Source organism: Dermacentor andersoni, chromosome 8 (assembly GCF_023375885.2).
Source record: "Dermacentor andersoni chromosome 8, qqDerAnde1_hic_scaffold, whole genome shotgun sequence".
In the NCBI taxonomy this organism is placed as follows: domain Eukaryota; kingdom Metazoa; phylum Arthropoda; class Arachnida; order Ixodida; family Ixodidae; genus Dermacentor; species Dermacentor andersoni.
Window position 1 is genome coordinate 134,150,448 of NC_092821.1, and position 14,632 is coordinate 134,165,079.

General features: G+C 47.8%; 1 protein-coding gene across 1 annotated transcript; it reads right to left on the minus strand.

Moving 5' to 3' along the window:
- Positions 1-6,334: 6,334 nt before the first annotated feature.
- On the minus strand, positions 6,335-9,878 carry LOC126525726 (uncharacterized). The gene is made up of 2 exons (XM_050173646.3): positions 9,739-9,878; positions 6,335-8,103 (listed from the first exon to the last, which is right to left on the minus strand). Exons 1-2 carry the CDS (start codon positions 9,833-9,835, stop codon positions 6,416-6,418), a joined length of 1,785 nt encoding a protein of 594 aa, XP_050029603.1. The 5' UTR covers positions 9,836-9,878; the 3' UTR covers positions 6,335-6,415.
- Positions 9,879-14,632: the final 4,754 nt, after the last annotated feature.

Below are 14,632 nucleotides of genomic sequence, written 5' to 3' on the forward strand. Positions count from 1 at the left end.
TCTCCAGCATTTGTTTATGTATGCCGTAAGAGCAGTTATCGAGGCATCATCGAGGTTTCGTAGAGTCTTGTTCGTAACCTTGTCGGGACCAGGTTTTGATTTGCCATTAAGGTCGTGGAGAGCTGCGCGGATCTCTGACTGAAGAAATTCGTCATCAAGTATCACATTTGTCTTTGCAGTGTAATCTCCGAGTTGAACATCGGGTCGTTGAGGGAAGTACTTGTCTAGCAGGCGTGTCACGAGCTGATGATCCCTCGTGGTAGCCCGTTCCTTGAGCAAAATGGGTTGCAGGTTTGCTCGCTGAGCAGACTTGCTCTGCGTTTCCCCCAAGAGGTGACGAAGGAGACGCCACGTGCTGACATTGTGGAGCTGTTCATCGACTGTTGGCGGCTTAAGTTGGCATCGAACCGCTGTTGGCGGCTTAAGGTCCGGCAATGTTCTTCTAGCTGGCGATTGATGTGTGCGATCTTCTTACGAAGCTTTCGGTTGGGCCTTTGCTTCTTCCATCTTGCGTGTAGTGATGTCCTGGCTTCCCAGAGGTGGGCTAGTCGGCTGTCGATACTGTAAACCTGGACTTCGGGTGCGACCGTCTGTGTCGCCTTGTTCATGTCGTCATTGAGCGTCTCCATCCATGCCTGGATGCCATCGATGTTCTCCTCACCTCTCTGTTCGACTCGATGCTTTCGGAACTTGTCCCAGTCCGTCCATTTGAATAGCTTAGGAGAAGGGGGTGTATCCGCCTGAGGAATTCGTGTTTCTATGATAATGTGGTCACTACCGAGATCTACAAAGGTATTGCACCACGTTGCTTGAGGGATGTTTCGGGCCGCCGTCAGGTCTGGTGTCGTCTACCGGGCCGTTGTGTGGCCGTGCGGGTCGGCACCATGGGATCGGTAATAAGAGTTAATTCGGCATCATGAAGGTCATCCCACAGGCGTCGACCTTTGGCGGTGGTGTAGCCATAGCCCCATAGCATAGTGCTTAGTCAAGAACACTTATGTAACTAAAAAAGGTTTCACGTGTTGTAGGAGAAAGTGTCACAAGACGTCGCTACCGGCCTTGTGACTGGCGTCTACGTGCGCCGTAGCCGGGCACATCCGTAAAGAATAACGTGTGTATGGACAAGGTAAGCTTTCTAGTATTCGCAAAATGAAAGTTTAGTGCTCAGCTCGGAACTACTGTATTCTGCAAAGCCCCAATGTTAGCCTCTATCATCATTATCACATTACCGTACGCATCGAGCTGCACACGCAGATAGAACGTCTTCGGTCATAGCGGCAGGTTAGTACGGAACGGTAATGCCGTACCGTATACCGCACCCACAGTTACGGCGCTGCTAAAGCTCTTTATTATGATTGGCTGCCGAAACATCAAAAGAAGACATCTAAATGTCGTTGCGCTTGAGTGATTACTATTTGCGGTGAGACAGCGAGCAACGCCGCACGCGATCGCGGTGTTCGTCGATTTACCGCCGTCACCTCCGCGCTTTAGCAGCTTCATTTCCTCGTCGGGCAAGGACAAACGTGCACAGCGTGCCTTGAACCTCACGTTGAGGCTGAGAGAGCGAATGATAGACGAGCAGTACATGTGTAGTTGTCTTGCACGTTTAGCCGACTAGTGAGCTACCGATCAGTCGGCAGAAGCGGTCCGCCGATAAAGAGGCACCAGTGGCATCGCTCGCTTGCAGGGTACCTTACACACTTCCACATATGTTTTCTTTTGAGTACTTGAAAAGCGTGGCAGATGTCCTCTCACATGTGTGCGCAAGGCTGCTAGTGCAACACATCGCATCTTGCATGTGTTGCGCGCGGGCGCGAGAAATTCTGCGCTGCGTATTTTATCCACAATGTTGTGAGAATGAACGCAAAATAAGAACAATGTGTTAACCTCCAAGTTTGTCCTGGCCACTGACAAAGCCACGCAGAAATTAGTTTACTCTAAAATCGAGGGAACTGCAATGTGGGTAGCGTTACTTGTAGATTGTTACTTGGGATTGTTCGTTTTCGAATATTGGATAACTGAATGAATGCACCCGCCACACGCGATCTGTGGTCTATATAAAGTGGAGGTGAAGGAGCAAGCTTCCGCAATAATTATCCCCGGTTATATCAAATGTGGAGTGAGAGTAAACTTTATTCGAGATGTCCGCCGATTTGGGTGGGTTACGGCCATAAGCACCCCACCCAGCATAGGTGACGGCCTCAAGCCCTTGGACACGGCCGGTTTCCTTTATCCATGCGTATGAGAGTTTGGTCGAAGACGTGAAATCACTGAGATAGCGTTGCGTCATGCGCACTCCCTCTACGCTGTTTCCACATTTACAGACACATACAACGCAACAAACGCAGCAAAAAAAAATGCACCTGCAAAGGAGGCCAATGGCTTCATTTGTCGCCATTTCATGACGCCGCGGTTAATCCCCTAGCACCTGCTGGCCCGACATCATAGCCGCAAAGGGATTAACCACAAACTGAACAGACTACCCGCGACGTCATGACAATTGGTCGACATCATTGGTCGAAGGGTTTCCTCCGAGGAGCATTTGGCGCTACACTCTTCAGTTGTACCCGACACCGCGAATGCGCGAACACGCGACTGGAATGCTCTGCGCAGTTATCGCGAGAAGCGCTTTCTACCATTTCCTAGATAGTTATCGGTCCTCCGGAAGTGTTTCAGCTCACACGACCGCAACAGGAACGTTGGTCTCCGCCAGCCACCGAGTTCAGTTTCTTTTGAAGGAGCAGAGTCGCCCCAAATGAGTTCGTCTTCCCGCATGCAAGCGCCCCATGTTCCCCACGTATCGTCTCCGCTTCGTAACGTGCGGCGAAGCACCCAAAAGATGCTGCTCGCATTCATTCAGGCCAAACGCGATGTCATGGAATGTATGACGAAATGGATAAAAAAACACGTGCTTTAGAAGACGACCTGATTGAAGTCGGGTACGAATGTTGCAAATAAATGCAGCGTGGACATGCGGCGCATAGGAGATACGAAACACTAAGCAAGCCGTATACACCAAGCAGCAGCATATAACAAAAATGATGAGAAAAGAATCGCTCGCTTGCCTCGCAGGGCCAGGCCCATTGCGTTGCGGTCAAATCAGCCCGGCTGATTCTTTGAAGCCATACCTTCATCAACGCCAGGTCTTGCTTCGCAGACGGAATCCGGAAGAGTCGCTTACCGTCAGTTTGAGGTGTGCTGCACCCGAAGGCACAGCAACAGGGCGTGGCGAACACGGAACTACGTTGCAAAAGCACAAAGGGGGCGCAAAACGTGGTGTCTGCATACGCCGCTCGCAATGTTTGGCACCGCGATGTAAGCGAAAGCAAAAAACAGGAAAAAAAAAAAAACGCGCGAGAGCACGTGACGGTGTTCGGCCATTGGGCGGGCCCAGCATGGAGGAAAAGCGCCGGGAAAGAGGACGGCTGCAATCTTTGTAAGATGAAGTCACATTTAGTTTTATTTAGGGGTGTTATGCGAGCGCTGACACTTGTTCCCTGGCTTACAGGGCACTCAGCGGCGCACACTCAATAGCACAAGTTGGCGAGATTTTCATTGAAGAGGGCCAGCTGTCCAGTGCATTCCTGGCGCAGCTTTCTTATTCGTCCGGTTGCTATCCTTGATGAATCCTTGTGACGTGGTTTAGATACCACTCAGCACCGGAGAAATTTACGGGACCTTTTTCGTGATTGTAGACCGGCCCATTCCCAGTGGCACGCACCTAGTTAGCCAAGTTGGCTTTAAAGACGGTCATTGAAGAGCGCCGCATGCCTACTGACGGATACCCAGCAGCTCAACTTGGCATCAAAGATAGGTTCATTGGAAACTAGCAAAGACTGAACGGCACAGACCCAATACTCGAAGTCGGCGTCAGGGTTCTTTCGAAAAGCGGCACTTACCCATTCTCTCGTCTGCAGTAAGCCTCAACAAACGGGAAAGACGTTTGTTGAGGAGCAGCACGTATGTACACACATTGCGGCATACTCAGTGCACACACACGCACACACGCACGCACGCACGCACGCACACATCCTCCGGAATTTGATTGAAGTACCCTCAGGAAGTTACGGCAATAATAATACTGCGTGGCGTTTGATGTGTAAAACCTTGTTGGAGTGGTTGGCGGTGGTTGACGCCTGCTTTCTGCCGATAGAGAAAGTTCTCAGTGGCGGCGTGCCTGTGGCGGACCCTGGGATGCGGTGGTATGCCCTGGGATGCCAAGACTCACCATTGTAGAAAGTATATACCGACGGACATACCGAAAAGTGCGTAGACATTTCAATATATGCCAATCGCATTAAAATGAACCATTTGACCAGTTACTCATGCTTTCATGCAGCAACGGCCCCAAGCCCCCCAGATCACGCATAGGTTATAATATAGGTAGTATTGTTCTCATATTGGTGTCTTCTTGCAAGCACGCTGTCAGTATCCTGTACCAAGTGGTTTTGAAGGGCCCGCAAACAGAAGTCATTCAGTTTCGGAACCGTGCGCTGGCCATTCAAGTGCTTATCAGCCAATGCTAAATATTAAAAGATTCGGCGCACAAACGCGTATCGATTGCATCCAGGTAGCTAATTCGAGTCTGCCGTGAGAAGCAATCAAGGTGCAGGACATATTATCCTAAGCATGAGAAAATATGACCAACCTTTATATATAGTTTTAATTGATTACGAGAAAGCATTGGATTCAGTCGAAACCTCAGCAGTCATGGATGCATTAAGGAATCATGGTGTAGACGAGCCGTGTGTAAAAATACTGAAAGATATCTGTAGCGGCTCCACAGCCACCATAGTCCTCCATAAAGAAAGCAGCAAAATCCCTATAAAGAAAGGCGTCAGACAGGGAGATACGATCTCTCCAATGCTATTCACAGCGTGTGTACAGGAGGTATTCAGAGATTTGGATTGGGAAAAATTTGGGACAGGAGTTAATGGAGAATACCTTAATAACTTGTGATTCGCTGATGATATTGCCTTGCTTAGTAACTCAGGGGACCAATCGCAATGCATGCTCACTGACCTGGAGAAGCAAATCAGAAGGGTGGGTCTAAAAATTAATCTGCAGAAAACTAAAGTAATGTTTAACAGTCTCGGAAGAGAACAGAAGTTTACGATAGGTAGCCAGGCACTGGAAGTGGTAAGGGAATACATCTACTTTGGGCAGGTAGTGACCGCGGATCCGGATCATGAGACGGAAGTAATCAGAAGAATAAGAATGGGCTGGGGTGTGTTTGGCAGGCATTCTCAGATCATGAACAGCAGGTTGCCATTATCCCTCAAGAGAAAAGTATAGAACAGCTGTGTCTTACCTGTACTCACGTACGGGGCAGAAACATGGAGGCTTACGAATAAGGCTCTACTTAAGTTTAGGACGACGCAACGAGCTATGGAAAGAAGAATGATGGGTGTAACGTTAAGGGATAAGAAAAGAGCAGGTTGGGTGAGGGAACAAACGCGAGTTAATGAAATCTTACTTGAAATCAAGAAAAGGAAATGGGCATGGGCAGGACATGTAATGAGGAGGGAAGATAACCGATGGTCATTAAGGGTTACAGACTGGATTCCAAGGGAAGGGAAGCGTAGCAGGGGGCGGCAGAAAGTTAGGTGGGCGGATGAGATTAAGAAGTTTGCAGGAACGACATGGCCACAATTAGTACATGGCCGGGGTTGTTGGAGAAGTATGGGAGAGGCCTTTGCCCTGCAGTGGGCGTAACCAGGCTGATGATGATGATGAGGGAATGGTCGAGGCCTAATGCATTTAGCTCCCAGAAAACGGTAACGTGTTATTTTCCTAAAGTTAGCCCATTGCAAATTCAATAGAATTGCAGACATGCCTGTTACGCACACACATAATAAAAGTAGGACACTGCATGAATATTTGGGCAGCCACTGTGTAGGTAATCATAGGAAATGCTGGCATGAAAAGCAAATAACCCCATAGTTTAAAACGCACCAGTAACGACATAAGAAATCTCTTCGAGTGGCTCTTTCTTTATATCCTATTTTATGTCAACTGTTCAGAATTCATGGATATAATCATTACAGAAACATACAATTTTCGCTGTTGCGCTCGTATGAGTCAATATGCTTAAACGTTTTTCATCATACCTACAATTGTTTGTTTACTCCAAATCAGTTTTTTCCAGACATTGCTTTGAATTTTGACCGCGGAATTGGAGGTCTTTGCATTATTTTCATGATTTTATTTGATTCGTTGCTTGTCATTTATGCTGCATGAGTGGTACATATTCGTCATTTCATAATAAAAGCAAAAGCGCATGTAATGGAGGCAGAAGTGAAGTGTAATTGTAATTTAAAAAGCACAGAGTCTGTTTCTTTGGAAGGACAGGAGGAGTTGTTTATTTTCACACAAATATCTTCTCCCAAGGGAGTCTCTAATTTACTGCCGCAAATTAGAATGAGATTATCTTCTGCTGCGAACTATCGCTTTGACTTCCACCGGAGCCACCTCCAAAACCACCGAGACTGCTAAGACCACTCAAGCCACCACCCAGGCCGCCGCTGCTGCTGGATCCACCGAAACCTCCACTCATACCGCTGCCACTGCCAAATCCTCCGTAGCCACCACCCATGCCGCTGCCGCCGAATCCACCATAGCTTCCACCCATGCTGCTGCCGCCGTATCCACCGAGGCCTCCACTCATGCCGCTACCGCTGCCGTATCCACCAAGGCCACCACCCATGCTGCTGCTGCTGCCACCAAATCCGCCGCTTCCTCCACCCATGCCACTGCCACCAAATCCGCCGAAGCCTCCACCCATGCTGCTGCCGCCGTATCCACCGAGGCCACCACTCATGCCGCTGCTGCTGCCATATCCACCAAGACCTCCACCCATGCCGCTGCTGCTGCCATATCCACCAAGGCCTCCACTCATGCCGCTGCTGCTGCCATATCCACCAAGGCCTCCACTCATGCCGCTGCTGCTGCCATATCCACCAAGGCCTCCACCCATGCCGCTGCTGCTGCCATATCCACCAAGGCCTCCACTCATGCCGCTGCTGCTGCCATATCCACCGATGCCTCCACCCATGCCGCTGCTGCTGCCATATCCACCAAGGCCTCCACCCATGCCGCTGCTGCTGCCGTATCCACCGAAGCCTCCACCCATGCTGCTGCTGCCGGATCCGCCGAAGCCTCCACCCATGCTGCTGCCGCCGAAGCCACCTCTTCCACCATAGCGCCTTCCGTGTCTACGTCCACGGCGTCGGCGACGTGAGCCTCCACTGCCGAATAGCCCACCGAAGCCACCGCTGCTGAGGCCACTGCCGAAGCCGCTACTTCCTCCAAGGCTGCCAAAGAGGCTACCCAAGCCGCTGCCTCCTGAAAGGCCACCGAAGCCGCTGCTCAAGCCGCTACCGCTACTGCCACCACTGCTTCCGCCATAGCCGCTCCCGCTGTACCCGCCGCTACTACCGTAGCCTCCTCCGTAGCTACTGCCGGAGCCGCCACTGCCGAAACCGCTGCTTCCGCCGTAGCCGCCACTGCCGAAACCACTGCTTCCACCGTAGCCGCCACTTCCGAGGCTGCCACTGCTAAAGAGGCCGCTGCCGAGGCCACCGCCGAGGCCACTACCTCCGGATCCTCCACTGAAGATGCTACTTAGGCCTCCACTGCCGCCGCTGCCGAACATGCCGCTTCCGAGGCCGCTGCTTCCATATCCTCCATTGAAGAGACTACTTAGACCTCCACTGCCGCCACTGCTGAACATGCCGCCGCCGAGGCCGCTACTTCCATATCGTCCCCCGAAGAGGCTGCTTAGGCCACCACTGCCGCCGCTGCCAAACATGCCTCCGCCGAGGCCGCTTCCACCGTAGCCGCCGCCGAGGCCGCTACTTCCATAACCTCCACTGAAGAGGCTACCTAGGCCGCCACTGCCACCGCTGCTGAATAGGCCGCCGCCGAGGCCGCTTCCACCGTAGCCGCCGCCGTAGCCGCTACTTCCATATCCTCCACCGAAGAGGCTGCTTAGGCCGCCACTGCCTCCACTGCCGCCGCTGCCAAACATGCCTCCGCCGAGGCCGCTACTTCCATATCCTCCACCGAAGAGGCTGCTTAGGCCGCCGAGTCCGCTGCCACCACCTGTCAGTAGGTTCACAAAAAGGTTAATTGTTACACATCTCTTGTGACAAAGTGGCGCGGGATTTCTTTGATGGGAAGGAAGCTACTCGGCATTTTAGTTTTCTGATATACCAACACAATGTACTCAATTCTGCTGACAAATACATTGAGAATTGTATACACCACATTTCTGACACGAGGTGCATACTGCACAGACAGCGCTACCTTTCTATGCACTGATCTTTCAACAGCTTTCCCTCCTGTAAGCGAAGAGGTTGCAGCAGTTGTTCATTTCAGATTGATTACAAGATAGGATAGTTTCTATGTAGTCAACGTAAACAGAATTTCGAATGTGCAAACACAGTTTGCATAATTGCAACTGCTGTAACGCACAATATCGCCGAGCCAAACTCACAGCTGCATCAATCAGACCGAACAGGTTACCTCTTACTCTTAGTGAAAAGTATGGTAGTGAACTTCTTCTGTGCTTTTTGAATTATCACGAGCAGATACAAGTTGGCTCCCGCTTGCACCTTGTTCTCGGTTTCCTCATTGTTATGAGCAGATAAGCTTCTTAGAGTCATGTTGGGCATCATAGCTTCTCAAAAGAAATGTGGGGACCTTGTAATGTACATTATTGTGTACGGACGAATGCAGCGATCATTTTACCTTTGTTTAAAGTTTGTAAGACTTGTGCTATGAGACACCTTTAAGAATATGAGCACATAAGAACACTTTAGAGGAATGTGTGTTTCCATAGAAGTAGTTGAAGAATATTAAGCCTATTCGTCTAAATCTGGGCCTCATAAAATTTGATTCAACATCGACTAAATTCCCAGCTCCTTGTTTGGATTTCTCTCGCAGTTGGCATTTATGGTCGAGCTGCTGTGCGTCATAAGTCATGCATTTCGAATCATATAGGAATAAAACAGCTGAAAAACGTCTTTTGATAGGCGGCGCGTGAATAGAGAAACATTGCGATCCTATATAGAGTTGTCTGTTGGCGCACTCAATGCACCATAAAACGGCAAGCAGCCTGTCGTTTGTGCAAGTTGCGCTTTCTCGTTGCGCTTGCATCCCGGCAGGGCTGCCTCAACTGACGTTGGCGCCCTTTGATTGCGAAGGAATAGCTTTAGAGGCACTTTGGCATAAGGTTTGTCGCGTATACAGGACACGTGCTTGATGTCCATCACTTTTAGGCCCACTTACCAGCTGTGACGATTCTAAACACACGGAATGAGACTCTGCGCTTGGCCGAGGCAAGAATACTCAGTGTTGATCCACCTTTGGTCTCGCGAGCACTCACACCTGTGGTAAGCGAGCTTTCGAAAAAGGCATGGTTCTGTCAGAGTCTGAGGATTAGGGAAAATACTGAATTGGACTTCAAGACGCCACTTTAGGATTTTGGCAAGAAATGTCCTTAAGGAAATTTTAGTAGTGTGCGCTTACCGTTAGTTACCCCGCCTTTAACTGTAGTACAATTAAAGTAGATTGTAAAGACAGCACGTTGGTTAGGAAAACCCAAATCAGTGCTGAACGTAGCGTTTGGGCCGACTACGCAGAATGCCACGAGGTTGGCTCAACATTGTCGCCGTGTAACTTGCTATGGCTTGGCGGAGATACGTAGATGATACAGAATTGGCCAACTGCACTCACCTAAGCCATTGCGAATGAAGTAGTATCGCGTCTGGTAGCCAGAGGCGAGGCAGGCGAGCGACACGGAAAGCGCGCAGACCAGCAACAGCCGAGCCATGGTTGGTTCCTGTCCCGGAAAACAGCACGGTCTCGGGAGTCTCCGGGACACCGGCACGTCTTATATACAATATTCTCGTTCCCCCTCTTTTGTCATGGGGAAGGTCAGGTTATGCGCGCACGCGAGAAAAAATAGCCCTCGGAGATACAGTTTGCCAGCACGAGTATTGTTTCGTGCGCAGAATATGCAGCTTTTTTTTTCTCTCGCATGAAATACGCTCCCATATGAAGGATGCACTCGAAAGCCTGTCTGCGTCTTGAGACAGTGGGAGACCTTGGTCCCTTCTGGCTGACAGCGCTGGAACTGGTTGACGAACAAGTGTTCACTTGGTTAGTGATTGATCTGCAGACATGCTTCATGGCTTTGTTCCTCTGCCCACGTACGTTCATGGGCAAAGTCTGGGCTCCTGCTCGTCAAAAGAGGCTCCTTTCATCCTCTTACGCAAGGATGCTAACGAAATGCGCTCCTCGAATAGCAGTATTGGTGCGGCGAAATAAAGGCGCCACGGGTCCCGACTTCATGCTACCTTAGTAGCACCAGCGTACAGCTGTAGACGGCGAAATGTGGGCACGCTTGCTCTCCTGAGAAATTCAAAGCTGTGATGGTTGGCCGCGACAAGAATATCTAATGATGGTCGTTCGATATTGTGACGGATCAGTTCTATTCTAGCACTAATAATCAGACTGAGGAAGACCCGCCTTCACAAAATCTAATGAAGTTCTTTCTCTTTTTTTAGGACCAAAGCTTTTCTTGCCTATACACGCAGACAACTTTTTTGGTTATGAAGTGAAAGCTTCGGGGCCGTAGCTTCTGCGCATGACTGTATTCGTACGCAATGTAGTCCGGGCGCGCTCGGCACCGGTTTCGGTTTCGCACAACCTCTTTTGTGAAGGCAGATACAATTCACTCGGCGTGAATCAATGTTTATTCACATCCGATAGGTACCAAGTTCTGCACCGCGAGCATCGCAGCCTGCGTCGGAGCTCCGAAGCAGCCGCATAACGACGGTTAGGAATTTGACGCGAAACCGACGCTGCCGTCGATAGAGCCGGCGGAACAGTCAGCTCGCTCACTCGTTTGTACATGCCGATGGTTGCGATTTCCAGATGGGTTCGCTTGGTTTCCGCGCAGACTCTGGAAATACTTTTTCGTGTGCTTCAACAGTCTTTCGTTGCTAAAGTTGGTCAACAGCCTCTCAGGTGAGTTGAATGGCGAGACAGCAAGCCACGAACACTCACCAGAAGGCACGGGCGTCATTGCGCATTTGATGAATGTGCAAAACGTGCGATGGTCTCGGCTGTGCGAAAACTCGAAAGAGCAAACTAAATATACAATAAAATACCAATAGCTGACAGGTGAATGTTAGGTATCGTTTCAAATTAGGTGCTGTAGAAAACAATAAGAAGGTACTGTTTCCTATTTCCCACGTAAGAAAATATGAGCAGAACCGTGGGACTACTTCCAGCAGCGGTGAAAGAGGCGTGCTTAGTTTCCGTAGCATTCTCTTCATGGCCAAGAAAAGTTGTCCGCGAGTATAGTCTATGTCCACCCCGGTTTCGCGAATATCGTTCGCTCAGTATTTCAGAGGACATGTCCATTGATGTGCGTATTAGCAACGGCTTTTATTACCACTGCACGTTGACCGAAAAAGCGCCGGTAGTGAGGGTACCTGGGCTCTGCGTAATCTAAGAATACATCCCTAAATAAAACCATTAGGTAAAATGCATCCTCTAAGGTACCTCTAACAGCTCATTCAATTTTATTAACTCTATGAAATTTAGCCTGCCCTATTCCTGATCCCCTGGGTGAAGGCCACTGGGTATGTATCACTGTGACACTGGGAGTGTGTAAGCCATAAATATATCTGTGTGTGTGCCCCATTACTCTCTGCTCCCCCCTTCCCCCTTCTCTCTCTCTCTCTCTCTCTCTCCATTTTTATCTTCAAAAACGTGAAATATCGCCTTTCTTCGCATGACATATCAGTGTCACATTGCGCATATGCGTGAATTGCTGTTTTTATGTAGGCATAGCTTGTGAACTGCATAGTGCATAAGCATGCAGATTAAATTACATGAAAGTCGGGATCCGTGCGGTACATGTAGACTCTGCGATGACATCATACGTTCAATTGAATTGAATAAAGGTGACGTTACGCATCAAATTTAGCTACACAGGAATGAGTTAGGCCATTCACCAGTTTTTGGCTTCACACAGGTAGCACCAATTTTGACTGACTTTTTTTTACTTATCTTAATTTGAGCAATTCAATTAGTACAGTAACACCTCTGCTCCACGCGGAGGGCCTGCGTGGTTGCGGTTCGGAATGATTTTGCGCCGAGCGACGTCCGACGCCGACATCGGATTTCTGGCGACATAGGGCCCTTCGTCGAGTAGGCATACTGTCTTCTTCTGAAATCATTAGGAAAGTTCTGGCGCTGCGATCCTTCGGTTGTCATGGCGTTGATGGCTAGTACGTGAATTTGTCTGGCCTTCATGCTTGTGGCTGGAGAAGTTTTTGTGACTTTATTCGCTACTTTCTACCGGCCTTTATTGGCCTGAATTTCCAAGTAAATCCCATTCACTTACACGCAGACGGCGATAAGAGTCCGCGCATATGCCTGATCATTGCGATTTGCAGCGCGGGCGAGTTATTTATTCTGATGACATTTAAAATGTTGGACATTGTTGCGCCACCAGCTTCTTCACAGAATATGGATTGTCCACTGAGCAAACAATGATAACATGAGCTGATATCAAAAACAAACAAGGAAACAAACAATTCGGCAACAAAGCCCTCTTTGTAAAAGTGCTTAAAAAATGGAAAACAGCACACACATCAATCTATACCCCCACAGAATGCTGCGACATAACAATAACGCACAAAGATACAGAAATTGTCTGCACATAGAGACAATGTCCCTTTCAGTGAAGAAGGTTTTTGAAGCCTCCAAAGCTGATTGCTGTAATAATGCGTTATCCCTCGCGGAAGCAAATTTTCCACGATGAGAGGACGTTAAGATTCAGATTCAGGTTCAGTTATATTTGTTCCAAAAATAGAAGTAGTTACAACATCACAAATATACAGACAAGGCTACCAAAGTGAAAGAACTATACTTGGACGCTCGGTTAATAACAACATCGGTGGTGATAGCTATAGACAGTAAATGAGCGTTATTATCAAATAACATCGACAAATCAAGCACATTACCATACGATCAATTTAAAATCAAACATGAAAAATTACGTTTTATAAGAAAGGCGGGAAAAGGCAGGGATGAAACACAAGAAATGACGTGTGAGACAGATACACAGATACACAGCCATACCGTAGTACAGTTGTCGCAGGAATTCATGCTTAAGGTAATTTTTAAAGGTTTCAAGAGAAGTACAGGGTTTTATCGTTGATGGTAATTCATTCCAAAGAGAAATTGCAGTGAACTCATATGTTATTTTGCCGTTATTGGTATGAACCACGGGTAACAAGAAATTGTTGTTAGCCGCAAATATGGTTATATTGTTATTCTGCAAAAGATCAACTGCAATAAACTGAAAGTAAGGTTATATGAAGCAACTTGTGGAATAAAACGAGTATATTAAATTGGATTAAATTATCAACAGGCAAGACATTGTACGCGCGAAGTAACCCAGAGGCACTGGATTGCATGGAGCTAGAAGTGATAATGCGTATTGACTGATTTTCAATAAGTTGAATTGATGATAAGTGACAAGCGTACGTGTTTCCCTATGAAACAATGCCGTAATTAATGTGACTCTAAATTAAAGTATAATACAACGCTAGCAAAGCCTCACGATAAAAAAGAAGGGCGAGATTTGAAAAATGCACGGATACCAAATGCACTTTTCTGTTTGAGATGCTGGAAGTGACAGCGAAATGTAAGGTTAACGTCACGATGTATGCCAAGAAAAGTAACATCGTTTTAAACGGGAATTGAATGAATTCCAAGCTTTATTTCAGAAAGATAAGTTAAGGCCTTCTGAGCATTATTAAACAACGTAATTTTAGTTTTTAGATGATTAAGAACTAAGTAATTGTTGCTACACCATTTCATAACGTTACTCAATGTCATATTTAACTTTGAAGTAAGAGCAGCAATAGATTTATCAGATGGAGATATAGTTGTGTCATCTGCTTGTAAAATGCAATGAACGTAGTTGTCTTTGAAATATCTCCTCGTGCAACAAAAGTAATGTTTACTTGAATCTACTTGATTAGGGTGAAGTCTGCTTAAGTAAATTCTACATTCACATTGCATTCGCCCTACCATTGTCATCGCCCTTGTCTTTCGGGAAGCAACAAATATTTTATGTAGTATTTCAGGCTTTGACTTGCGAGCCCTCTATCTATTGACTTGTGACTGAGGTGTATTTAAAACATCATTTTCGTATGTCGAAAAGAATGACGCTACAAAAATTTTAGACACTTTTGTCATCACTTTTCCGAACTGGCGCCGCTGATATCCAAGGGGGTAATTGCAATCATTTGCCTACATCATTTCATGTTTTTTGCAGGTAGATTCATTCCTGCAGCAGAGTGTTGTCGTATTAGGGATATTATTTCTGAAGTACTGCCGCACTAGCAATTTCACTTTTGTGTAATCTTTGTGAAACATGGCACTCATTGTAAACAGCGCCTAATACATGCGTCAATGAAAGCGCCAGCGCTGCGAGTATTAGTAATCATCATCATTGTCACGATTAGACTATCTTTATGTCCACTGCAGAACGAAGGCCTCTCTGAGCGATTCCCAATTACCCCTGTCTCGCGTCAGCTTATTC

Coding starts and splice junctions, on each gene's coding strand:
- LOC126525726 (XM_050173646.3), bottom strand. CDS start 9,835: ATGGCTCGGCTGTTGCTGGTCTGCGCGCTTTCCGTGTCGCTCGCCTGC. Junction 8,104..9,738: donor CTTCATTCGCAATGGCTTAG/GTGAGTGCAGTT, acceptor ACCTACTGACAG/GTGGTGGCAGCGGACTCGGC.